This window comes from Sinohyriopsis cumingii, chromosome 8, assembly GCF_028554795.1.
Source record: "Sinohyriopsis cumingii isolate HCF-2022 chromosome 8, ASM2855479v2, whole genome shotgun sequence".
Taxonomy (NCBI): Eukaryota; Metazoa; Mollusca; class Bivalvia; order Unionida; family Unionidae; genus Sinohyriopsis; species Sinohyriopsis cumingii.
Genome location: NC_142968.1, coordinates 22233320 through 22259594, shown reverse-complemented (window position 1 = coordinate 22259594; position 26275 = coordinate 22233320). Strand labels below are relative to the sequence as shown.

The 26275-nt window shown below is 36.9% G+C and overlaps 1 protein-coding gene across 3 annotated transcripts in view; it reads left to right on the top strand.

Annotated features, from left to right (window-relative positions):
- LOC149793126 (general transcription factor IIE subunit 2-like) overlaps nt 1-26275 on the top strand; it is a 43737-nt gene extending 17462 nt beyond the window's left edge. For all 3 annotated transcript variants that reach the window (XM_089967042.1, XM_089967044.1, XM_089967043.1), the window contains 4 exons: nt 9159-9353; nt 11855-11951; nt 20839-20954; nt 25250-26275. In XM_089967042.1, coding sequence (XP_089823168.1) covers nt 9159-9353; nt 11855-11951; nt 20839-20954; nt 25250-25363 — 522 coding nt within the window. In that variant the 3' untranslated portion in view covers nt 25364-26275. The remainder of the gene's footprint in view (nt 1-9158; nt 9354-11854; nt 11952-20838; nt 20955-25249) is intronic.

Here is a 26275-nt window from a genome sequence, read left to right as displayed (position 1 = left end):
ACTCGTGTTTATATTCATAAATAGTAGAGGTGTGAGGTATTAGTGGTTTATCATGGCATTTTTTCTGGTGGTGCTTACTATAGTACTGTACCACTATTTTGTTGGTTTCTCTTAGGAAGGAATATACATAAATGCCTGAATAATCTTCTTACAAATTTAATGATATTAACTGAACATTTCAAATTTTCTTGACAAAATAATGCAGAAAGTTACTGCCATTTTTACCATATATGTTGTTACACCATAATTGATTTGTACAGTAATTTTTCTGTGCATTGTATGTTCTGGAACATATCTTTGTTTTTGAGTCGTACATTTTGGGACACATTTTCAATGATAATATCGATGCTTAGCTGGTAAAATGATTAAAAAGGGTATCAGTTGTAGGATTTAAAAATGAAATTGTTCAAAACTTGCATTTCCAAAAATGCACTCAAACTTAAATTTTCTTTAAAATAATGAATGAAAAACTGGTCAATGTTTTTAACACCTTTCTTCTGAACTACAAAATTTTGAAGAGCAAAATTTTGTAAATGTGCGTGTAATATTGGAAACCATAGATGTTTGCAGTATGGACAGATTACTTTAAATTTAAATATTTTTATGTTTTCATGCCACTATTCCCTTAAAGAAACATATATAAACTATATTATGCACTGTTCATCTGTTTAATTACAGTGTATTAATTACACAATACTAGTATTTAAATTTATGGATTTTAATAGTTCAGAATATTATGCATTGCTTGTAGCAGAGTGAAGTGTTCATCAATATTGTTTACCCTCGTATGTTTACTTGTAAGTATATTGCTTCCATTTTTAGATAAAATTCAAGTAACTCTTATTTGTTTCGGAATTGGGTTCCATTACAATGTAATTGGTATAATTGAGTAATGAATTACAATTACACTGTATTTGTAATTGTAATTGAACATCACCGATGTAATGTAACTGTGATTGTATTTGTAATTGAAGACCTTGATTTTGTGGAAACAGTAATTCTATTTGTAATTTAAAAAAATAATTGTAATTGAAAAGTCTTAACTTGAGTAATTGAAATTGTAATTGTTTTTGACATTATAATTGTAATTAATGAAAGTAATTGAACCCAAGTCTGATTTATATTATATTTGTGTTTTGTTAAACACAGTGTTTGATACAATAAAAATTCTGATTTGATTTATATTCACCTTCTTTCGTAATATTTCCTTAGTTAGCTTTTAGTGCAAAGTCCTACCTTGTAACGGCAGTACTTGTTTTCCCAACCCTTTATTTGAACCATGAATTTGATGCTCGCTCAGAACCACTCCGGTGGACTAGTGGTTAGAGCATCTGGAGATTGTGGGTTTGATCCCCGGCCGAGTCATACCAAAGACTTAAAAGAATGGTACTAACAGCTACCTCACTTGGTGCTCAGCATTAAGAGGTTAGTGTTAGGACTAGTCGGTCTGGTGTCAGGATAATGTGACTGGGTGGGACATCATGCTACATGTCTGTGGCATGATGCCTCAGAGCTAGACATCACTATAAACTGCCACAGTGCAGACATCTTAGTGATATGACTGAAAAATTATTAAAGCTATGTTAAACATCCAAATCACACACACTGATACTTGCTCAGTACCAAGTAGTCCAGTATCCAGTTTATTTGAATTTCCTGTGATGATACCGCTACATATATATAAGTATTATGTAAAGTCCATGACTGCCTAAAATTTTGGGTTCACTTACTTTGGTAATTTTGCCTTAAATATATATTCTGCCTAAACTAAACAGTAACTTTCAATTTCTTTTAAAAATTCAGTTTCAACCATTCTCATTCGATTTTCTCTCAAATCTCAGCTATATGTTTTATTACTATTACATGCTGAGCCTTGTATTGTACTCTATTATACTGTTAGGAGTGGTGTGCACAGATTGTGTGCCAATGATGCTATTGATGTGGGACACTGCATTCCATTTATCACTTTTTTGCATTGTTTGGCTGAGAGTTATCAGCAGGGCTTTGAAACAATGATCAAAGCTGTGACTGCAGATTGTAGATAAAAAGAGTCATCCATAAGTAGCATATCCTGTTGTTCCCTGCTTACTTACTTACTTTGGAATTAGACCTGGTTGATAAAAATGGCAAATATAAATCAAATCTGAATTGTATTGCATCAAACACAGTGTTCAGCAAAACATAAAGTATAATACAAATAAGAGTTGTTCAGACTTACATGAAAATGGAAGCAATATACTTACTAGTAAAGACACGATGTTAAACAGCATTGATGGATGCTTCACTCAGTGGCAAGTAATATTTAATTTTGTAGTTTAAATTTTTAAAATCCAAATAAACGTATATACCAGTATTGTTTAATGAATACAGTAATAAAACAGATAAACACAGTGTGAAGCATCCTTCAAGGTTGTTTACCCTCTTGTGTATACTAGAAAGTATACTGCTTCCGTTTTCATGAGCTATGGTTGAGAACTGTCAGTTTTATGCCTCTTGTATTACTTAGGTTAAACAACATTAATGGATGCATCACTCTGCAAAAGGAATATTTGATGTAATATTTTAAATTATTAAAATCCAAATATGTAGATACTAGTATCGAGTGATGAATACTTTAATAAAACATATCAATGCAGGGTGATGCTCTCTATCAATGTTGATTGCTCTTGTTTATTTTCTATTAAATACATTGTTACTATTTTCATGACCACTCCATTGGACTTGTAGTTAGATCATCCACCTTGAATGTGGGAGGTCATGGGTTTGAACCCCGGCTGAGTCATACCAAAGACTTATGAAAAATGGTACCAGCAACTTCCTCACTTGACACTCAGCATTAAGAGATTATTGTTAGGACTGTCATCCTGGTGTCAGGATAATGTGACTGCGTGGGACATGATCCCACATATCTGCGACATGATATTTCAGTGCTTGACATCACAATAAACTTCCATGTTGCAGACATTATAGCAATATGACTGAAATATTGTTAAAGCTATGTTAAAATTCCAAATCCAATTCACATACATACACTCCATTTTCATGCAAGTCTGAACAACTCTTATTTGCATTATCTTTTTGTTTTGCATAACTGTGCAATACAAAATCTGATTCAGTTTGTATTTGCCTTTTCCTTATATCATAACTGTGCAATACAAAATCTGATTCAGTTTGTATTTGCTTTTTCCTTATATCATAACTGTGCAATACAAAATCTGATTCAGTTTGTATTTGCCTTTTCCTTATATCATAAGTGTGCAATACAAAATCTGATTCATTTTGTATTTGCCTTTTTCCTTATATCGGATCTAAATCCTAAGTAATATTTTCTTAGTTATCTACCTGTGCGAACCTGTTAACTTGCAATGGTAGCACTTTTTCCCCAACCCTTGATTAAGCCATGAATTTGATACTTGTTCAGTACTATGTAGTCCTGTGTTCAGTTTATTTGACTTTCCTGTGATCATGCAGCACAATTGAAACCCATTCAGTTGCAGCATATATTTTAATACATTTCATGGAATGTATGCTGCAAGTGTTAACTTCCAGAGCCCCAACTGTTACATTATTTCAATCTATTTTTGAAATTTCTATGAGTACCGGTAAAAAGAAACCAATGTTGGCTTCCCTGGGTTGGTCTACTTTATATATAAAAAATTGCCATACTTCAACAAATCCAGGGGCCCCGAGTGGCCGAGTGGTCTAAAGCGCTTTCCGTTACGGATCACTGCCATCTCACCTCTGTCTGCATGGGTTCGAGTCTCGGATTCGGCCAATGTGGATATGTGAGAAAGCTTGCCAGTAGCTTCTCGAGGGTCGGTGGTTCTTTCCGGGGATTTCCCGGGTTCTTCCTCCACCATTAATACTGGCCGCCATGTATAGCCTATCGTGTGCTGAAAAATGGCGTTAAACCCTACAACAACAACAACATCAACAAATCCAAGGTATGATTCCTGGGTTTACACTATGGTCCAGCACGATCAGTTTTTATAGTACTTATGATGTTATTGTATCGTTGAGCACTATTAACAATTTTTATACTACTTATGATAGTACACTGTGGTCTAGTACAGTCCCGTTTTTTGTAGTATGGTACTACTTTGTACTACTTATGGTAGTATGCTGTTGTCTAGCACTGGCAGTTTATGCTGCTTATGAAAGTCCGGTATTGTCCACCAGTATCACTTTTTATTCTACTTATGATAGTATACTCTAATCCAACACTGTCAGTTTTTATACTGCTTATGGTAGCACACTGTGGTCCAGCACTGTCAAATTTTTTGCTACTTATGTAAATCTTGTATTGTCCAGCTCTATGAAATTTGATACTACTTCTGATAGTGTACTATAGTCCAAATCTGTCAGTTTTTATACTATTTTTGATAGAACTGTATCATCCAGCATTATCAATATTTTTACTACCTATGATAGTACACTGTAGTCCAGCACTGTCAGGTTGTATACTGTTTATAGCAGTACACATTGGTTCAGCTCTGTAAGTGTTTATATTACCTATGACAGTACACTAGTACTAGTGATCCAGTGCTGTCCGTTTTTACAGGACTTGCAGTAGTACTGTCTGATCCAGCACTCTCAATTTTCGTACCACTCTTGGTTGTATACTGTGATCCAGCACTGTCATTTCTTTTTAGTTATGAAAGTCATGTATTCTCCAGCACTATCATTTTTTATACTACTTATTATAGTATACAGTGATCCAGAAATGTTAGTGTTTATACTATTATTGATAGTACCCTGTTGTCCAGCACTGTCTGTTTTTATACTAATTCTGATAATACACTGTGGTCCAGCACTGTCAGATTTTGTACTACTTATAGTAGTACACTATGGTCCAGAACTGTAAGTTTTTATACTATTATCATAATACACTGTGGTTCAGCACTGTCAGTTTTTATACTACTTGCGATGATGCTGGACCACTTTCAGTGGACTTTCAGATTTTTTAATACTTATAGTGGTACACTATGGTTGAGAACTGTTAAGTTTTTGTACTACTTTTCATAGTACACTGGTCCAGCACTGTCAATTTATATACTGCTTACAATGGTACTGGATCACTCAGTTTTTATGCTATTTATGATTGCACTCTATTTTCCAGCATGTTAGAGTTTATACTGCTTATGATAGTACCTCATGGTAAAGTAATTTCCATTTATATACTGTTGTATCACAATTTTTATTATGGGTCATAATTTTCACAGTTTTCTAAAAGAGAAAGAAAAATTTTGGTTGTACAGAACTGTTTGGTTTTCTCTGTCATTTTTCAAATATTTGTAGATCTTTAACTTCATGGCTTGGCCTATACAAATGAAGAATACAAAAGAACAAAACTATGCTGACAACAGAAATGGTCACTTCAATGGTTAAAATGATACCAACACCTGTATAGGCACAAATCAACAACTTGTCAAGATCAGTGACTTACATTCAACATCAAAGGGAGCTGTCACAGCCAACATCATGAAGTTGACTGGTTATTAAAGTGCTCGGTATGTGTATGATCCCTTCCTTAAAACACTATCCAAAAAGTTGCATCATCAATTACTTTCTGATGACCATAGCATTAAAACTGGCTTAAGAGTGGTAAAATTCAACTTCTATCCCTGTCAGTTCAGATGTCATCATTCCATGTGAACCAAATGTAACCAACTGACCATTGCTCAGTGCATTGAGGAAGCATTGTCAGCATTTGATTAGTTCTGAGTCCATCAAAGTGAGACAATGCTAATTAAATTGAAAAACGATGGACCCACTCCTTTGTTTGAGCCTCCATATGTTGTTGTTTTGTTATATGGTTTAATGCCATTTTTCAGTACAAGATAGGCTATACATGGCGGCCAGTATAAATGGTAGAGGAAGAACTCAGGAAAACCCTGGAAAGAACCACCAACCCACGAGAAGTTACTGGCTAGCTTTCTCACATACCCACATTGGCAGAGCCCAAGACTTGAACCCATGCAGATAGAGGTGAGATGGTAGTGATCAGTAACAGTGAGTGCTTTAGACCACTTGGCCACCCAGAGCCCCAATCTCCATATGTATGAACCAAATTCACCCACTAGACTTTTCTTAAAACTTCATCAAAATCAAGCTCATTCATACTTAATGGATAATAATGGCTAGCACAACAGTGTGAGAAAGATCAGACCTATTTTACCATGGCTTTGAGAATGCTGGACTTAATTCAACAAATTTCAGAATTATTTACCTGAAAAATATTTGTGTGTACGAGCAGATTTGATTGACACAATGTTAATTCAGTGGTTTTGCCCAAAAATCAATGAAGTGGGAACATCAATACCCTGCAGTAATTAGTGTATATACCTAGTGTTAATTAGTACTTGTGCTATTTGTAATTGTAAGTATTTGTCTGGTATTTTACAGTCATGGTCTTCATTGGGATTATGCAGGTAATGATTCAATGAGACATGCTTTAATGAAGATTTCAATTTTTTTTTAACAAGTTTTTCTTGAATGAAGAATCAATTTAAATAAGTATTAAATTTAATTTTCATATACTGATATCATTTATTTTTCTTTCATGCATTTTTAGTATTATAGTGCATTTGAATGTCTTAGGCTTTATTTTCCTTGTGTCACAAAATATCAGTGTAAGGTAGGGGGTGGAAATTGCTGCTACCAGATGCTGTGCAGTTATGTGTGCATTGAAACAATATGATAACATTTGAATTTTAATAATTTATTACCAGATTAGAGAAGTGATGTTGATTTATCAAACAGCTTTGATGGTCAAAGGGAAGGAAAAACAGATGAGGGGTGGGCTTCTTTATCATATGTGGCTAATTAAAAGCAATGAAACTGTTGAATTGTGAATAGCAAAAGATTCATCTGCTCCTACAGTCTATGTATATCATTGTTGAATTGTGAATTGCAAAAGGTTTTTCTACACCAAGAGTCTATGTATATCATTGTTGAATTGTGAATTGCAAAAGATTCATCTACACCAAGAGTCTATGTATATCATTGTTGAATTGTGAATAGCAAAACATTCATCTGCTCCTAGAGTCTATGTATTCATTGTTGAATTGTGAATAGCAAACGATTCATCTGCTACTATAGTCTATGTATATCATTGTTCAATTGTGAATAGCAAAAGATTCATCAGCACCTAGAGTCTATGTATATCATTGTTGAATTGTGAATAGCAAACGATTCATCTGCTACTATAGTCTGTGTATATCATTGTTGGATTGTGAATAGCAAAAGATTCATCTGCACCTAGAGTCTATGTATATCATTGTTGAATTGTGAATAGCAAACGATTCATCTGCTACTATAGTCTATGTATATCATTGTTCAATTGTGAATAGCAAAAGATTCATCAGCACCAAGAGTCTGTGTATATCATTGTTGAATTGTGAATAGCAAAACATTCATCTGCTCCTAGAGTCTATGTATTCATTGTTGAATTGTGAATAGCAAACGATTCATCTGCTACTATAGTCTATGTATATCATTGTTGAATTGTGAATAGCAAAAGATTCATCAGCACCTAGAGTCTATGTATATCATTGTTGAATTGTGAATAGCAAACGATTCATCTGCTACTATAGTCTGTGTATATCATTGTTGGATTGTGAATAGCAAAAGATTCATCTGCACCTAGAGTCTATGTATATCATTGTTGAATTGTGAATAGCATAAGATTCATCTGCTCCTAGAGTTTATGTATATCATTGTTGAATTGTGAATAGCATAAGATTCATCTGCTCCCAGAGTCTATGTATATCAGTGTTGAATTGTGTATATCAAAAGTCTGATCTCCACCTAGAGTCTATGTGTATCATTGTTGAATTGTGAATAGCAAAAGATTCATCTGCTCCTAGAGTTTATGTATATCATTGTTGAATTGTGAATAGCAAAAGATTCATCTGCTCCCAGAGTCTATGTATATCAGTGTTTACTTGTGTATATCAAAAGTCTGATCTCCACCTCGAGTCTATGTGTATCATTGTTGAATTGTGAATTGCAAAAGATTCATCTGCTCCTAGAGTCTGTGTATATCATTGTTGAATTGTGAATAGCAAAAGATTCATCTGCTCCTAGAGTTTATGTATATCATTGTTGAATTGTGAATAGCAAAAGATTCATCTGCTCCTAGAGTCTATGTATATCATTGTTGAATTGTGAATAGCAAAAGATTCATCTGCTCCTAGAGTCTATGTATATCATTGTTGAATTGTGAATAGCAAAAGATTCATCTGCTCCTAGAGTCTATGTATATCATTGTTGAATTGTAAATAGCAAAAGATTCATCTGCTCCTAGAGTCTATGTATATCATTGTTGAATTGTGAATAGCAAAAGATTCATCTGCTCCTAGAGTTTATGTATATCATTGTTGAATTGTAAATAGCAAAAGATTCATCTGCTCCTAGAGTCTGTGTATATCGTTGTTGAATTGTGAATAGCAAAAGATTCATCTGCTCCTAGAGTCTATGTATATCATTGTTGAATTGTGAATAGCAAAAGATTCATCTGCTCCTAGAGTCTATGTATATCATTGTTGAATTGTGAATAGCAAAAGATTCATCTGCTCCTAGAGTCTATGTATATCATTGTTGAATTGTGAATAGCAAAAGATTCATCTGCTCCTAGAGTTTATGTATATCATTGTTGAATTGTGAATAGCAAAAGATTCATCTGCTCCTAGAGTCTATGTATATCATTGTTGAATTGTGAATAGCAAAAGATTCATCTGCTCCTAGAGTCTATGTATATCATTGTTGAATTGTGAATAGCAAAAGATTCATCTGCTCCTAGAGTCTATGTATATCATTGTTGAATTGTGAATAGCAAAAGATTCATCTGCACCTAGAGTCTATGTATATCATTATTCAGTAGTATGTTATCAATATTGGTGGATTTTTGTGTCAGTGTACTTAAAAGTTGATATTTGGATGGTAATAATATCATCATTATCTATACTGGCATTTTTTGCCATAATATCTGTATAGAATCCTAATATTTTCCCAATATTTGTAAAAATGTGTGACCAAAGAACCACCTATAATTTGACAGATATGCCTGAGAAGCATGCAATCTACATTTTGAGGTCGTTGCATTTTTGCTGTTGTATGTATCACACAGATGGCTATACAGAGTTATTTATTTCCAGGCCCTTGTCAACAATCCCAAGGTCAGGGTCATAGAGGATAATGGAATGAAAAAATATGCCTTCCTGCCAAAGTACAAGATCCGAGACAAGAAAGGATTGCTCAGTCTTCTAAGGAACCAGGATCTTCATGGATATGGTGGAATTCTTATGGATGACATTGAAGAGTCCCTCCCCAACATGGTCAAAGTTCTTAAGGTACATTCAAATGCAAATGAGTACATGTGTTGTCTGATTTTTAAATAAAAATGTATACATTGAAGTCCACAGGAAACTGTACAAAACACAGGTACTTCTGAGACAATCTTGGTTCCCTTGGCAACATAGTAGATTGAGAGACTGATATTTTATGCAGTTTTCATGAAAAATATTTTGCCAAAGGTTGATTAGAAACTGGGATTACAGTTGCTTTGGAGGACTTTTATTGTCACAAATATACTATACTGCCAACATTTAAAGAATAACAACAGTGCCAGGTATTTAATGTGTTATGCCTGTTTTGGTCTAGTTACAAGGATGTTGATTTCTTGGGTTATGTTAATTATGATAGACAATTCTGCAATACAAGCATTTGAAGATATTGTTTGTGAATTGAACAATTGCCAGAAAAACAACCAATTTTTCAGCTATTGGAAGTGATGAGGATGACAATAACTTAATGCCAGCTGATGTACTTGGATCCAGCATGTTTGATGATAGCCTAGTGGGCATTGGAATCTACATTCAAGTTCAGAGAGACATACCTAATATTCTTTATGCATTTACATGTCTCTGAAAAATCTCAGATTATAAAAACCAAACAAATGACTAACGATTGTGTTTAGTTTTTACATATACATGTATGTTGATACTTTCACCAGATGGCAAAACTTGTTTACTACGTGCATGCTTAACACCAATCATCATGTACATTTTGAAAAATAAACGATCAATTTAGATATAACATTTCTAAATTACATTGCTCTTAAATTCCCAGTCCCTTATGATATGTGTGTGTGTGTGTGTGTGTGTATATATGATCTCATGCTGTGGTATTGCTTTGACAATCATGAGTTTAAAACCAAGTATTTTCACTTAGTCTGTCCATCTTTTTTCCCACATTCAGCTAATTCCCAGTGAGCACTGGAATGTAGAAATGCACTCTATTGCATGTCATAAATATGAATAATGGAGGCAGGAGTCATGGTGGCACAGTGATCAGCATGCTGTTCTTGTGACAGAAAGAGTCTGGATTCAAAACTTACATTCAGATTGGTCTCTGTTTGCTATGGTACTGAAAAACCTTCTTGATTGCTGTGATTCGAAGTGCCAGACCAAACCCACATTTATCTACCCGTCTTTTCACCTCAGTAAATTCAAATGGAGATGCTTCTAGAGAATTTTGCTGTATTTACAGCTGACAGTGGCACAGCATGATGATTCTCGCTTGCCATTTATATTTCCTAATTTTTTACCTGACTTGGGAAATTTCCAAATTGATGCAGATCAACTAAGATATAACAAGCAGTTTGATTGATTTGCAGCGAGGTTCCCTCAACTAGATCATGCCTACATGATCAGCATAGCCACAATAAGTATTAGTCAATGTAAATAGAAAGATACCATGGATCAAACCTGCTCAGTTTTACAGATTTATTTACTTGGCACTTGGCTGCAGTATAGTTGTATTTCTCTCCAACATTGAACTGATGTTTGGTCACAGATCTGAGTTTAACCTGATTTTGTAGAGTCTAGATTATGCAATATAACAATATTTTTAACTTACTTTATCAATTTATTATCCATTTTTCATATGGAGAGATAATAATAATAATCATAATAACAGTAATAAAAATAATGATAATTTGCTGCTAATAAAATGGAATAAATCAATACAGATTTCTGCAGATTAATACATGTATATTTCTGTTTGGTGATACCAATCTGAGACCACTTTTGATCAGCTGTGGACCCATCTTGTACACACATTTCTGTGTTTCAAATGATTCTACAGTATATTCAGATCAGCTGATAGGTTAATGCCTGTGATAACAGAAATATATTTCACTGTGTATCATGTGTCTTCATTAATTGCCCCCTTAACAGCAACCATTTCCCACTTAAAAATTACAGGCAATGGCCTTCCATAATGTGGTTTTTCTTCCATAGATTTGTGAACATCTTTTAAACAATAAAATCACCTCAGAATTATAGGATATGACTGAGAAGTACATATGTAAACTTTCTCCAAGGTGGCATTGGTACCAGTTGGATAGTACTCTATGATTGCAGGATTTTACAGTGTGCTTTTTGCTCAGTAGCAGAATTGCTTTCCTTCTTGAGCATTTTTATGTCACTATCACTATGTTAGATCACACACATGTCCAGTAATTAAACTCCCTTTCTTATGTAAAAGCCATATTATTTTCAGTATGTACTACATCCAGTAATTAAATTCTCTTTCGTATGTAACAGCCACTTTGTTTTCTGGATTGAAGCCCATCAGTTTATCATCACTATTGGTTTGGTGAAATTGTCACTCTTACAAAAAAAAACACTTAGTTGGACACACTTGTCTAACACAACTAGACCTTTGGGAACACCTATAGCAGTATGGCTGCATTAGCAACAGAAAAAGAGAGTGATCTCATGAGCTTGAATGTGCTTAAAGTACACTGCCCTCCCTTAAACAACACTGAAATGTCATCTTTTTCTTTCAGCAATTAGACAAACAGATCACATATGTAACACGGCCATCAGACAAGAAGAAGGTTCTTTTCTACAATGATAGATACTGTCAGTTCGTAGTAGATGAAGGTAGGTAGGTATATGATGGAATAAAATATTGCACCTACATGTTGTTTACATAAATCTAATATTGTTTTTTTGTGTCTAATGCTGTGTCTGCATACTGTCTACATGTGTCAAAAGCTGTGTGATCTTGTTGTGTACACATGTCTATGCTGTGTTTGCATGTCAAATACTGTGTAATTATGTTGTGGACACATGTCTGTAATGTGTCTGTGTGTCGAATACTGTGTGATCTTGTTGTGTACACATGTCTATAATGTGTCTGTGTGTCGAATACTGTGTGATCTTGTTGTGTACACATGTTTATAATGTGCCTGTTAAAGTACTCTTTTGCAGATGAACCTTCTGGCCCAGTGGTACCCCTTTTCCAGCTGACTTGATTAACAAAAATGATCTTGAATGAAATAGTGTCTTTACTTTGTCAGTGGTGCAACAAATGTTGGGTCATGGCAGGAAGAATGAGGAAAATCCCCAACAGGAACTTATCACCTACACAGACACCAGTGCTTATGCTTGGGGACCCCATTTGTTAGCCATCTTCACCATGGTCATGGGCAAATGGGGACCAGAAGATTTATCTAATCACATCAGCCTTTTAGAAATGAAGGCCATAATAAACATGTTTTTTTTTCTGGAATGATTAATTATATGGAAAGGCAGTTATCATTATGATGGACAAATCATTGTTTTGGCCTGACTCCTCAAACTTGGAAGGGTTGGACAAAATCACGAGATCTATGAGTTTTGGCATGGGACTTTCTGTGATGGTGCAGACAGATGAATGTGATGGTCCAATATTCTGTCTTATTCATTGTTAAGAATGGTCCAAACCCTTGACACAAAATGGTCCTTCCATCTGTTGATCTTTCAGTGGATCTGTGCAGATTGGGAATGTCCAGTGATCTGTATGTGTCAAGGTGGAATGACAGACTGTCCAACTTCATCTCTGCAGTCTCAGACCCAACACTCTGGGCCATGATGTATGTTCAGTAAGTTGAGAGGGGTTTGGGGGCTATGCTCCCTACTGTTCTGATACCGAAAAACCGAAAATATTTCAGAAAATGAGGTGTCAAAAATACATATTGATTCTGAGAGTCTCTCTAAGGCTTAATGTGGGATACATCTTGAGGATGAATGATCTGCTTCGCCTGGCAGTAGACGTTCTCAGGAAATTGCTTCCCCTCCCCCTCCCACCCAACACCTAGCCTGTATGCAATGGCTGCACATGTTTCATCTTTGCCCAGATAGGCTACTTCTTCATGTCTGACTACTGTCAGTAGAACCCATGCAGAGGAAGAGTGTATGCCTTGGACATGGAGAATGTATGCCTTGGTCATGGAGAATGTATGCCTTGGTCATGGAGAGTGTATGCCTTAGTCATGGAGAATGTATGCCTTGGACATGAAGAGTGTATGCCTAGGTCATAGAGAATGTATGCCTTAGTCATGGAGAATGTATGCCTTAGTCATGGAGAATGTATGCCTTGGATATGGGGAGTGTATGCCTTGGTCATGGAGAATGTATGCCTTGGTCATGGAGAGTGTATGCCTTGGACATGGAGAATGTATGCCTTGGTCATGGAGAATGTATGCCTTGGACATGGAGAGTGTATGCCTTGGTCATGGAGAATGTATTCCTTGGTCATGGAGAGTGTATGCCTTAGTCATGGAGAATGTATGCCTTGGACATGGAGAGTGTATGCCTTGGTCATGCTGAGAGTGTATGCCTTGGTCATGGAGAGTGTATGCCTTAGTCATGGAGAATGTATGCCTTGGACATGAAGAGTGTATGCCTAGGTCATAGAGAATGTATGCCTTAGTCATGGAGAATGTATGCCTTAGTCATGGAGAATGTATGCCTTGGATATGGGGAGTGTATGCCTTGGTCATGGAGAATGTATGCCTTGGTCATGGAGAGTGTATGCCTTGGACATGGAGAATGTATGCCTTAGTCATGGAGAATGTATGCCTTGGACATGGAGAATGTATGCCTAGGTCATAGAGAATGTATGCCTAGGTCATAGAGAATATATGCCTTGGTCATGGAGAATGTATGCCTTGGTCATGGAGAATGTATGCCTTGGACATGGAGAGTGTATGCCTTGGTCATGGAGAGTGTATGCCTTAGACATGGAGAATGTATGCCTTGGACATGGAGAGTGTATGCCTTAGTCATGGAGAATGTATGCCTTGGACATGGAGAATGTATGCCTAGGTCATAGAGAATGTATGCCTTGGTCATGGAGAATGTATGCCTTGGACATGGAGAGTGTATGCCTTAGTCATGGAGAGTGTATGCCTTGGTCATGGAGAGTGTATGCCTTGGTCATGGAGAATGTATGCCTTGGTCATGGAGAATATATGCTTTGGTCATGGAGAGTGTATGCCTAGGTCATAGAGAATGTATGCCTAGGTCATGCCTTGGTCATGGAGAGTGTATGCCTTGGTCATGGAGAGTGTATGCCTAGGTCATAGAGAATGTATGCCTTAGTCATGGAGAATGTATGCCTTGGTCATGGAGAGTGTATGCCTTAGTCATGGAGAATGTATGCCTTGGACATGGAGAGTGTATGCCTAGGTCATAGAGAATGTATGCCTTAGTCATGGAGAATGTATGCCTTGGACATGGAGAGTGTATGCCTTGGTCATGGAGAGTGTATGCCTTGGTCATGCAGAGTGTATGCCTAGGTCATGGAGAATGTATGCCTTAGTCATGGAGAGTGTATGCCTTGGTCATGGAGAGTGTATGCCTTGGACATGGAGAATGTATGCCTTGGACATGGAGAGTGTATGCCTTAGTCATGGAGAATGTATGCCTTGGACATGGAGAATGTATGCCTAGGTCATAGAGAATGTATGCCTAGGTCATAGAGAATGTATGCCTTGGTCATGGAGAATGTATGCCTTGGACATGGAGAGTGTATGCCTTAGTCATGGAGAGTGTATGCCTTGGTCATGGAGAGTGTATGCCTTGGTCATGGAGAATGTATGCCTTGGTCATGGAGAATATATGCCTTGGTCATGGAGAGTGTATGCCTAGGTCATAGAGAATGTATGCCTAGGTCATAGAGAATGTATGCCTTGGTCATGGAGAGTGTATGCCTTGGTCATGGAGAGTGTATGCCTAGGTCATAGAGAATGTATGCCTTAGTCATGGAGAATGTATGCCTTGACCATGGAGAGTGTATGCTTTAGTCATGGAGAATGTATGCCTTGGACATGGAGAATGTATATCTTGGTCATGGAGAGTGTATGCCTTGGTCATGGAGAATGTATGCCTTGGTCATGGAGAGTGTATGCCTTGGTCATGGAGAGTGTATGCCTAGGTCATAGAGAATGTATGCCTTGGTCATGGAGAGTGTAAGCCTTGGTCATGGAGAGTGTATGCCTAGGTCATAGAGAATGTATGCCTTAGTCATGGAGAATGTATGCCTTGGACATGGAGAGTGTATGCCTTGGTCATGGAGAGTGTATGCCTTGGTCATGGAGAGTGTATGCCTAGGTCATGGAGAATGTATGCCTTAGTCATGGAGAATGTATGCCTTGGTCATGGAGAGTGTATGCCTTGGTCATGGAGAGTGTATGCCTAGGTCATAGAGAATGTATACCTTAGTCATGGAGAATGTATGCCTTGGTCATGGAGAGTGTATGCCTTGGTCATGGAGAGTGTATGCCTTAGTCATGGAGAATGTATGCCTTGGTCATGGAGAGTGTATGCCTTGGTCATGGAGAGTGTATGCCTAGGTCATAGAGAATGTATGCCTAGGTCATGGAGAATGTATGCCTTGGTCATGGAGAGTGTATGCCTTGGTCAAGGAGAGTGTATGCCTTTGTCATGGAGAATGTATGCCTTGGTCATGGAGAATGTATGCATGACCACACCGGTGGCCTAATGGTTAGTTTGTCTGCCTTAGATGTGGTAGTCGTGGTTTGATCCCTGGCCGAGTCATACCAAAGACTTAACTGACCCGATATGCACATTAACTGGGACCGCTCTGGTTGCCTAGTGGTTAGAGCGTCTGCCTCGGATGTGGGAGGTCGTGGGTTCGATCCCCAGCCGAATCATACCAAACACTTGCAAAAATGTTACTAACAGCTGCATCACTTGGTGCTCAGCATTAAGAGGTTAGTGTTTGGACTGGTTGGCCTGGTGTCAAGATAATGTGACTGGTTGGGACATTGTGCTACATGTATGCAACATGATCCCCCAGTGCTAGACATCACTGTAAACTGCTACACTGCAGACATAGCAATATGACTGAAAAATTGGTAAAGGTATGTTAAAAATCCAAATCTCACACACACACACACACACACACACACACACATGCAACATTGACAACATTATCCTTTTGAGTGCCTCAGTCATGCAGTTGGCTAATTCCATATACTCAGGCTTTTGAAGGAGATAAAGTTTGTATGTTTTGCTATCATAGGCTACCATTCCATGATTTGAGACATATTCAGGAATCATGGTAGAGCTGCTGTTGGTGATCTTGAGGATTTATCAGATCTGTTAGCCAATTGTGACTTGAATAGGCCAAAATCTCTGACCCTGTATCCTAAATATAATCTGTCATGAGTATTAATGTGGCTCCTTTCAGATCAGTTCAAAACCTATTGCCAGAGTGTTGTTACAGCTGCTGTTATACAAAGTATGTTTTCTGATAGCTGTACCATGCAGGATAAGCACGTTGCGTGCTCTTTAAGTGGACACAAACTATTGTTAATTCAGATCAGATAGTTCCGTGTTCCTTAAGACACAACCATGTTTTGCAGCAAAGAACAGGTTCCCATCAGTGGCAGTCAGAAGGTGGTCATCCATTCCCTCTTCATCAAAAAGTCTAGAGAGGCATCAATGCATAGTGTTGTTATGATCATCGATTATAATCAAAATCAGTTGTTTGAGTAAGAGGATCAGTTGTGAAACTCCATAATCGATTGTGCAAAAGTGGAGATGAAGCATTCAGCACAGATTAGTTCCTTCCCCTTCTTATGTTTAGGAAGAAAACCAAAGATTCCAAATGACTGTAGGAAAAAATGTAATATTTTTGGGGGGTTAATATATACATGTCATTAATAGAAATTCCTCTTGGACATTTATTAACATTTTGAACTCTTGAGCAAAGATAATGTATAATAAACAAAAAAATAAAATGTACCCTTACTAACTGATTATAATCAGTTATCAGCTGGTTAAGTGGAACTGATCATCAGTTATAAAATTCTGACTGATTCTCATCTCTAGCAATGCAGGTCCTGGTCTGTGTACTCAAACACTACTTGAAGTGGACAGACAAGTTCCATGGTGCCCAACAATATCTCTTTCTTCTGGTGAAAGCCAGTTTGGCTCATAATATGGCCTGTGTCTATTGTATTATGATTTGTCAAAAGTTTCTACTCTTCCAGTGAATCTTCATGTAACAGTAACTAATGGATATGGAAAGAAATAATCATGCTTGCAAAAGATAGCATCTCAAATTTTGGAGAGAGAATAGGATGCCAACAAGTTTGGATAAAGGTTTGAAAAATGTGTGGAAATGGGAATGGCTCAAGCAGGAAATTGACAGAAATGTAGTTGGTCAGTTCATAAGATAACTGAACACCAGAGGACTGGCATTTTGTGATCTTTGCAAGAAATATTTGAATTAAGATAATCATGGTTGCTAGGGTTAGGAGCAGCAGCTAGCTACAATGTCGTAGCCTCAATGTGTTAATAGTAGGGGTACTAATATTAGTACTAGAGTTGGAGCCAGAACATCCCAAAGAAGCTGCATATAAAGAAATTGAATATCAGAAGCCACAAATTACAGCTAATACAAGGATGTGTTTGAAAGGGAAAAGAAACCTTGTTGAGAAAAAAAGAAAAGACTGAACACTGAGCAAGAAACGTCACTGGTGACATAAAGGAAAGCAAAATAAATATTCATAAAGGCTGCAAAAAGCAAGACTGGCATATCAGTATCAACTGGTTGTGTGGGGGTGAGACAAGTGAATTTATGTGATTATTTGTAGATACAGTTGATGTATTTTGGTGTTTTACAGATTTCTTCTGAAAAGAGAAAAAGTGTAATATAATATTGCTGCAAAACTTGACAGATTATTGTGACTGAATTATTGTGTGAACACTGACATGCACATGAAATAACTTCAGCACTAATATTATTGGAGAACAATTTGATGTGACAATGAATATTGTGAAATTCTTAGAGTTGAAAATTTTGGTAAGTTTGTTAATTTTTCAAATGAATATTTTGTTATATGCTATAATAATAATATGATCCACCAGGAGCAGTTTTGTATGGTTGTAAAATGCATATTTTGTTGGGTGGCTTTTGGCCCTCTGGACCCCCATATCAGGGACACGGCCACTCAATACCCCAAAACTCCCCTTCAGCTTTTTCCAGTTTTTCATGGAGGACCAAAATCGTGTCTGATGATCTGAGGTAAGTTTGATTATGAGTGATATTTATGCAAATTAATGAGATATTCTGGTATGTGAACACTAAAAACCATATTTCTGAACAGATTTTGATTAGACTTGATATGTAAGTTTGTATCATCGTGATTTCATACAAGTTCAGTATACCTCTCCACAAGCTAACAAGCACGACAACTATCATTTGAGAGGTATCAGGTCCACTTGGGCCTCTCCTGTTTGAACTATTTGGACCATCATCTTACATGGTAAAGCAAAAACTACTTAAGGTTGACCAACGAAATTTGGTTAGCTTATTTGTATTTATATGTTGATGACCTGATTAGATTTTACAGGTCATTATACCACATTGAAATTTTGTTAAATTCATTTCTGAAAATTTTTACCACATTGAAATTGTTTAAAATACATTTTTGAAAATTTCTTGAAAAGCTTTTGGTCTCATTTGATGAGAACCTTATTTGCATGATTTAGACAAAGCCGCTTGAGGTGGCTAGTGAAATTCAGTAAGCTTACTATTCTATTTGTTTATGTAGAGAACATAATTAGATTTTCAGGTCATTCTGATGCCCTTGGTGTTGTTGGTCATCATTTTGGTCTTTTCTGCACTGATTTCCATGCCATAGGCAGCAGATGTTTTGTTGAGGCTCTCTACTAAGCTAGCTAATTCTTGCTCATTTCCTGCTAGTCCATCAATGTCATCAGCAAAACGTAAGTTGGTGACTGTTCTGCCTCCAATGCTGACTGTCTCTTCATGCTTTTCAAGTGCGTCTGCATGATTCTCTCCAGAAAGATGTTGAATGTGAGAGAGAGAGCAGACAGTCTTGTCTGACTCTGACTGTCGTTCTGAACCAGTCCCCTATGCTGCCGTTGAAGTATACTGCACTGGTGGCCTTGTCGTAGAGGTGCTCTGTTACTGTGATGAGGTTGGCGTTGATGTTGTACAGTCTCATGGTGGCCCACAAGGCTGCATGCCCTACCCTGTCAAATGCCTTCTTGAAATCCACAAAGACGTGGTACAGATCTTGCTGGTGTTGGAGGTACTTCTCCCACAATATCCTGAGGTGGAAGATCTGCTATGTTGTGCTCTGCCCTGCTTTAAAACCTGCCTGCTCCTCGGCAATGGTCATTTCAGCCTGTGGCTTTAGACTGTTTTGCAGTATCCTCAACATGACTTTGCTTGGATGGCTTATAAGATTGACTGTACGGTGGTTTTGACACTGTTGCAAGTTGCCTTTCTTGGAGACAGTGATGATCAGTGATTGGGTCCATGGCGATGGCCATACTCCTGTTTGCCAGATCTTGTTGCAAATGTTTGTGAGAGCACTAATCATTGCTTCTCCCTCAGCTTGGATCAGCTCTGCTGGGATGTTGTCCACTCCTGCTGACTTCCTCTTTGTCAGCGATCTCACTGTGGCTTTTTCTTATTCACGTAGGATAAGGTGGTTGTCATTGTTAGTTGCAGGAGGGATGTTCAATGAAGGATCGAATCCTGAGGTACTCTCTAGGATTGCACAGACAACAGCAGCGCTGACAAAACTGAAGCCCATCTGGAACGACAAGAATATTGCACTAAGTTCAAAGGTCAGACTGATGCACTCACTGCTGATCTCCATATTTCTCTATGCCTGCTAATCATGGACCATAACAGCTGACTTAGAGAAAAGGATACAGGCCACAGAGATGAGATGTTTCCAAAAGATCCTTGGTGTCATGTACAAAGACCGTGTCACCAGTGAAGAAATATGGCAAAGGATAAGACAAGCCATTGGGCCTCATGAAGACATCCTGATCACAGTGAAAAATTGTAAACTGCAGTGGTATGGGCATGTCTCATGATCATCAGGACTTGCCAAGACAATCCTGCAAGGCACTGAACAAGGAAGAAGAAAAAGAGAAGCAGGCAAAAAATATATATATTCATTTAGTGTCAAAATTACAAGACAAAAGAAAAACAGGAAGAAAATAAAACTACAGTGAAACAGAACAAATACTTAAATATACAATACTACAAACGAGACAAAAATAATACACAACCCGCATGCAGGTTTTTCAATATATAGCAACACAATAATAAAAAATGACAGCTTACCAGACATGAAGACCCTAAACATCCAGATACCACAATTCTCGCAAATTGCATTCATCATAATAGGTTTAGACACAATGAAAAAGGTGTCGTTAGTCCAGAGATGACATAGTGAGCACCTAGGGCATTTATTAAGTGTATGGCACTTGACATTATCGTCTCCTTCATGTGCTTCGTGCACTGATTGATCACTCACTCACTCACGTGCTTACTCGTGACAAACACGCACATGGGTCACATATATAAAGCAATTTCTTACTTGTTTCTTAAATGTTTCAGTTTTAGGGACTTTATTAACGACATTGCAGCAGTAGAAGCATGTGTGTTTTACAAATAGTTAATTTTGTTAAATATATTTTATACCAGAGTTTCAGAAACAATGGCGAGCAGTGTCAGTGGAAGGGCAGGATGAAAGGAAAATAGAGGAATACTTGGAAAAGCAAGGAATCAAATCCATGCAGGACATTGGCATACGCAAACTTGTACGTCATAACCAAATGATATCATATGTTTCATTCTAATGTAATTGTATCAGGTCTGCATCATCATCATCATCAACATCATCATCATCATCGGCATTATCAGTATCTTCTATGATTGTCTGCATAGGGTTTTAGTGCCACTGGTCATAGACCAAAAGAGTCTGTAAGATGGTCTGTTGTCCCTCCATCCATTAGTTTGTTAGTACCACCCCTCCTAAACTATTTGGAGGATTGACATCTTTGCATTTGTCCCATAATATAGTTTCTCCTAAAAAACAAACAGTGCTGCTGGTACATTCAGTACCTGTAGTTTGAAAATCTTGTTATCACTACACCTCTTAAAGGGAAACTCATATTGATGAGAGGTTTTCATATCTGCTTTGGGGTTTTCATGAGAAAACATATTTTGATATTGTTTAGCCTAGGTAAATATGTTGCTGATATGACCTCCAAAATGGCAACCATGGTAGTCATCTTGAAAACCTTGTCACAGTTACTCCTCCTGAATGGAAAATTATATTGTGAAGGGATTCTACTATAAGACTTCTTATGTGTAGTTGGTCCTAAATGAAAGTGGTTCTGATCAGTGAACACCATAGCAGCTATATTGAAAATCTCGTAATTGCTACTCCTTTCTAAACAAACATAAACAACATCGACATGGTGTTTTCACCAGAAGACTTCTGAATGATGTAGATATTAAATGGAAGTGGAGGAAATCCTCTACTCAGATATTCAATATGACAACACTACAGTAATCTTGAAAATCTTTTTATTGCTACTTCTCCTGAATGGATGGTATTTTCATCACAGGGTTCTTAAAAAAAACCCAACTTCTTTTGATATCTGGCTGGTCCTAAATATCAGTGGTACTGATTTAATATCTAGTATGGCTGCCATTGTAGCCAGTTTGAAAATCATGTTATTGTTACTCTTTCTGAATGGAAAGATATATCAGCATGGGGTTTTCAACAGAAGACTTCTTTTGATGACAGAATGAATAAAAATTGTTTGGATCTGACATCCAATATGGCCACCATGCCATCCATCTCAAAAATCTTAATAATACTTTTCCTGAATGGAGAGGCATATCATTAAGGGATTGTACCAGAAGATTCTTTAATGATATCTAGTTGGTTCTAAATTAAAATGGTGCTGATCTTCAAATATGGCTGCCATGGTGGCCAGTTTGAAAATCTTGTTGTTGCTACTCCTGCTAGTTGAATGGTCCTATTGACTTGGCATATTTGCTTAAGGATGTTGACTTGATCCTAATTGAAATTGATGGACATCTGACATAAAAATAGCCAGCATGGTAACCATCTTAAAAACCTTGTTATTAGCTACTCCTCCTGAATAGAGATGGTCATGTTCATGTAGGGTTTTGCTTGTTAATAGCTACTTCTCCTGAATAGAGATGGTCATGTTCATGTAGGGTTTTGCTTGTTAACAGCTATTTCTCCTGAATAGAGATGGTCATGTTCATGTAGGGTTTTGCTTGTTAATAGCTACTTCTCCTGAATAGAGATGGTCATGTTCATGTAGGGTTTTGCTCGTTAATAGCTACTTCTCCTGAATAGAGATGGTCATGTTCATGTAGGGTTTTGCTTGTTAACAGCTATTTCTCCTGAATAGAGATGGTCATGTTCATGTAGGGTTTTGCTTGTTAATAGCTACTTTTCCTGAATAGAGATGGTCATGTTCATGTAGGGTTTTGCTTGTTAACAGCTATTTCTCCTGAATAGAGATGGTCATGTTCATGTAGGGTTTTGCTCGTTAATAGCTACTTCTCCTGAATAGAGATGGTCATGTTCATGTAGGGTTTTGCTCGTTAATAGCTACTTCTCCTGAATAGAGATGGTCATGTTCATGTAGGGTTTTGCTTGTTAATAGCTACTTCTCCTGAATAGAGATGGTCATGTTCATGTAGGGTTTTGCTTGTTAACAGCTATTTTTCCTGAATAGAGATGGTCATGTTCATGTAGGGTTTTGCTCGTTAATAGCTACTTCTCCTGAACAGAGATGGTCATGTTCATGTAGGGTTTTGCTTGTTAACAGCTATTTTTCCTGAATAGAGATGGTCATGTTCATGTAGGGTTTTGCTTGTTAATAGCTACTTCTCCTGAACAGAGATGGTCATATTCATGTAGGGTTTTGCTCGTTAACAGCTATTTTTCCTGAATAGAGATGGTCATGTTCATGTAGGGTTTTGCTTGTTAATAGCTACTTCTCCTGAATAGAGATGGTCATATTCATGTAGGGTTTTGCTTGTTAATAGCTATTTCTCCTGAATAGAGATGGTCATGTTCATGTAGGGTTTTGCTCGTTAATAGCTACTTCTCCTGAATAGAGATGGTCATGTTCATGTAGGGTTTTGCTCGTTAATAGCTATTTCTCCTAAATAGAGATTGTCATGTTCATGTAGGGTTTTGCTCATTAATAGCTATTTCTCCTAAATAGAGATGGTCATGTTCATGTAGGGTTTTGCTCGTTAATAGCTACTTCTCCTGAATAGAGATGGTCATGTTCATGTAGGGTTTTGCTCGTTAATAGCTACTTCTCCTGAATAGAGATGGTCATGTTCATGTAGGGTTTTGCTCGTTAATAGCTACTTCTCCTAAATAGAGATGGTCATGTTCATGTAGGGTTTTGCTCGTTAATAGCTACTTCTCCTAAATAGAGATGGTCATGTTCATGTAGGGTTTTGCTCGTTAATAGCTACTTCTCCTAAATAGAGATGGTCATGTTCATGTAGGGTTTTGCTCCTTAATAGCTATTTCTCCTAAATAGAGATGGTCATGTTCATGTAGGGTTTTGCTCGTTAATAGCTACTTCTCCTGAATAGAGATGGTCATGTTCATGTAGGGTTTTGCTCGTTAATAGCTACTTCTCCTGAATAGAGATGGTCATGTTCATGTAGGGTTTTGCTCGTTAATAGCTACTTCTCCTAAATAGAGATGGTCATGTTCATGTAGGGTTTTGCTCGTTAATAGCTACTTCTCCTAAATAGAGATGGTCATGTTCATGTAGGGTTTTGCTCGTTAATAGCTACTTCTCCTAAATAGAGATGGTCATGTTCATGTAGGGTTTTGCTCGTTAATAGCTACTTCTCCTAAATAGAGATGGTGATGTTCATGTAGGGTTTTGCTCATTAATAGCTATTTCTCCTAAATAGAGATGGTCATGTTCATGTAGGGTTTTGCTCATTAATAGCTACTTCTCCTAAATAGAGATGGTCATGTTCATGTAGGGTTTTGCCATAAGACTTTTTAATGATATCTAGTTGGTTCTAAACGAAACTGGTGCCAATTTTAGATTCAGTATGGCTGCCACAGTGGCTAATTTGAAAATCTTGGTATTACTAAATAATATCAAACCTGGTCTAAAAGCTCAGCAGATAAAAACAAAATATGTGGTCTTATCTTAAATTCCTAGAAATTCTTGTTAGTCAGTATCAACACGGATTAGAGCTCTTATCTTTAGGAGTAATCCTGGAAAAGTATGTTGTAGTGGGTGGGAGGATAAAAATATCTGAAGCGACATGTTGAAATATGGCTGCCATAGAGGCTAATTTAAAAATGGTTGTTACTACTAAAATGTTTTCAACATTCATTTGTTGAGAAAAAAAACAGAAATGGATTTATCTCGAATTCCTGGAAATTCTTTGCAGCTAGTAGAGCTTCAGTCCATATGAGGGACTTGTATCCCTAAATTTAATATGGCTTTGGGTCTTTGTTCTGGAGAAATCTTCCAAACTTATCCTAAGATGGTTGGTGAGTGGATCAAAAAGTCTGGAGCAACTTATTTAAATAGGGATTTCTACATGATTGAAAATAACTTTGTTATTGGGAATGGATCATATTGGTCCCACAAAAATGCTATAGGAAATATTGTTTTGTCTTTATCTTTAAGTGCCAGTCGTCTTTTGACTGTATCTGTAACATAGCTATATTTATTCATGTTGAGTCTTAACATTGTTCTGGTTATAAAATGTTTCACATTGATTTTGATAAAGGCTTTTTGTGTAAATGAATTTTCATTGATAAAAGTTTTTAAAGATTAAAACTGAAAATGTTTTGATAACTTTCAAGATTTTGAGTTCTAAGACGAGACACTCTTCTGAAGTTTGCATGGAAACAAATCCCAACTTGTATGTGTCATATATCTCTGTTGAACAGGTCTTTAAAGGGGGAAAAATGTCTACTTTCAGGTTGATGGTACCTTTTTATTCCAAAATCGTATGCTCTAGATCTGTCTTGTACAGTCTTTGAAGAAATAAAAATGTCTGCTTTCAGGTGCATGTGCAGAAGAGGAAAAAGGGAAACAAGAACAAAAACTTCAAGAAACTCAACGAGCATTTGGATGGAGTTCTGGAGGACTATTCAGAGATAGCTAACAAGCGGACATGATTAATTTGGATATGGGACAAGCTGGTCAACGATATCCAGATATGTCAGCCATTCCAGATTTTGCTGCATTACTACCATTTTTCTTTAAACTCAGCATTCTGAACCAGTTTCATGAAATTCTGGATGATAAAATTGTTATGGGATGAAATTTAAACAGGACTTGTTATGTGAACACTGTTAGGGACATAGTACTTTGGTTATTATTTTTGGCTGAACAAGGAAATCAAGGTTCTGGATTAAGAAGAATGCATACATCATCTATTGTTATTTGACATTAATTGTTACAGCTGTGTACAGATACATGGAGGTTGTATTAAAGTTCAGTGCTTTTAATAAATATATTCATTTCAGATGAAGAAATTGTTTGGATCTGACATCAATATGGCTACCATGCCAGCCATCTTAAATCCCTATAAATACTGTCCTGAATGGAGAGGCATATCAATTAGGGATTTTTACCAATTTTTTACATTCATTTCAGATGTGCTGCCTAGATTCTAAAAGCATGATGATAGAATTCCTAGAAAAAATGTGATCGTGGCTCGTTGTTTTTAAATATTGCTGATTCTGCAGCTAATTACTGAAAAGGATTGTTATTGTTACAAGAAAGGATACTTTACAAGCTTTCATTGTTGAAGATCTTCCAGGTTTTGCAGCAGAATTAAAAACTTTAAACAGGAAGAATATATGGTGTAGAACCTGTGAATGCAAGATAATATTATTTGGCAGAAGTTGCAGGTGCTTATGGGAAACTAGCAAGGTCTGTGTTGCCATAGGGATGATGTCCCATCTAGTCCAATTTTCAAATTCTGTGTGTATGTGTGAGAAAGTGTGTGGTGGACCAGAAATATGAGCAAGTTCGTAAATAATCATATGCTTACTGATATATTTAATAAATGCCATGTTTGTTTT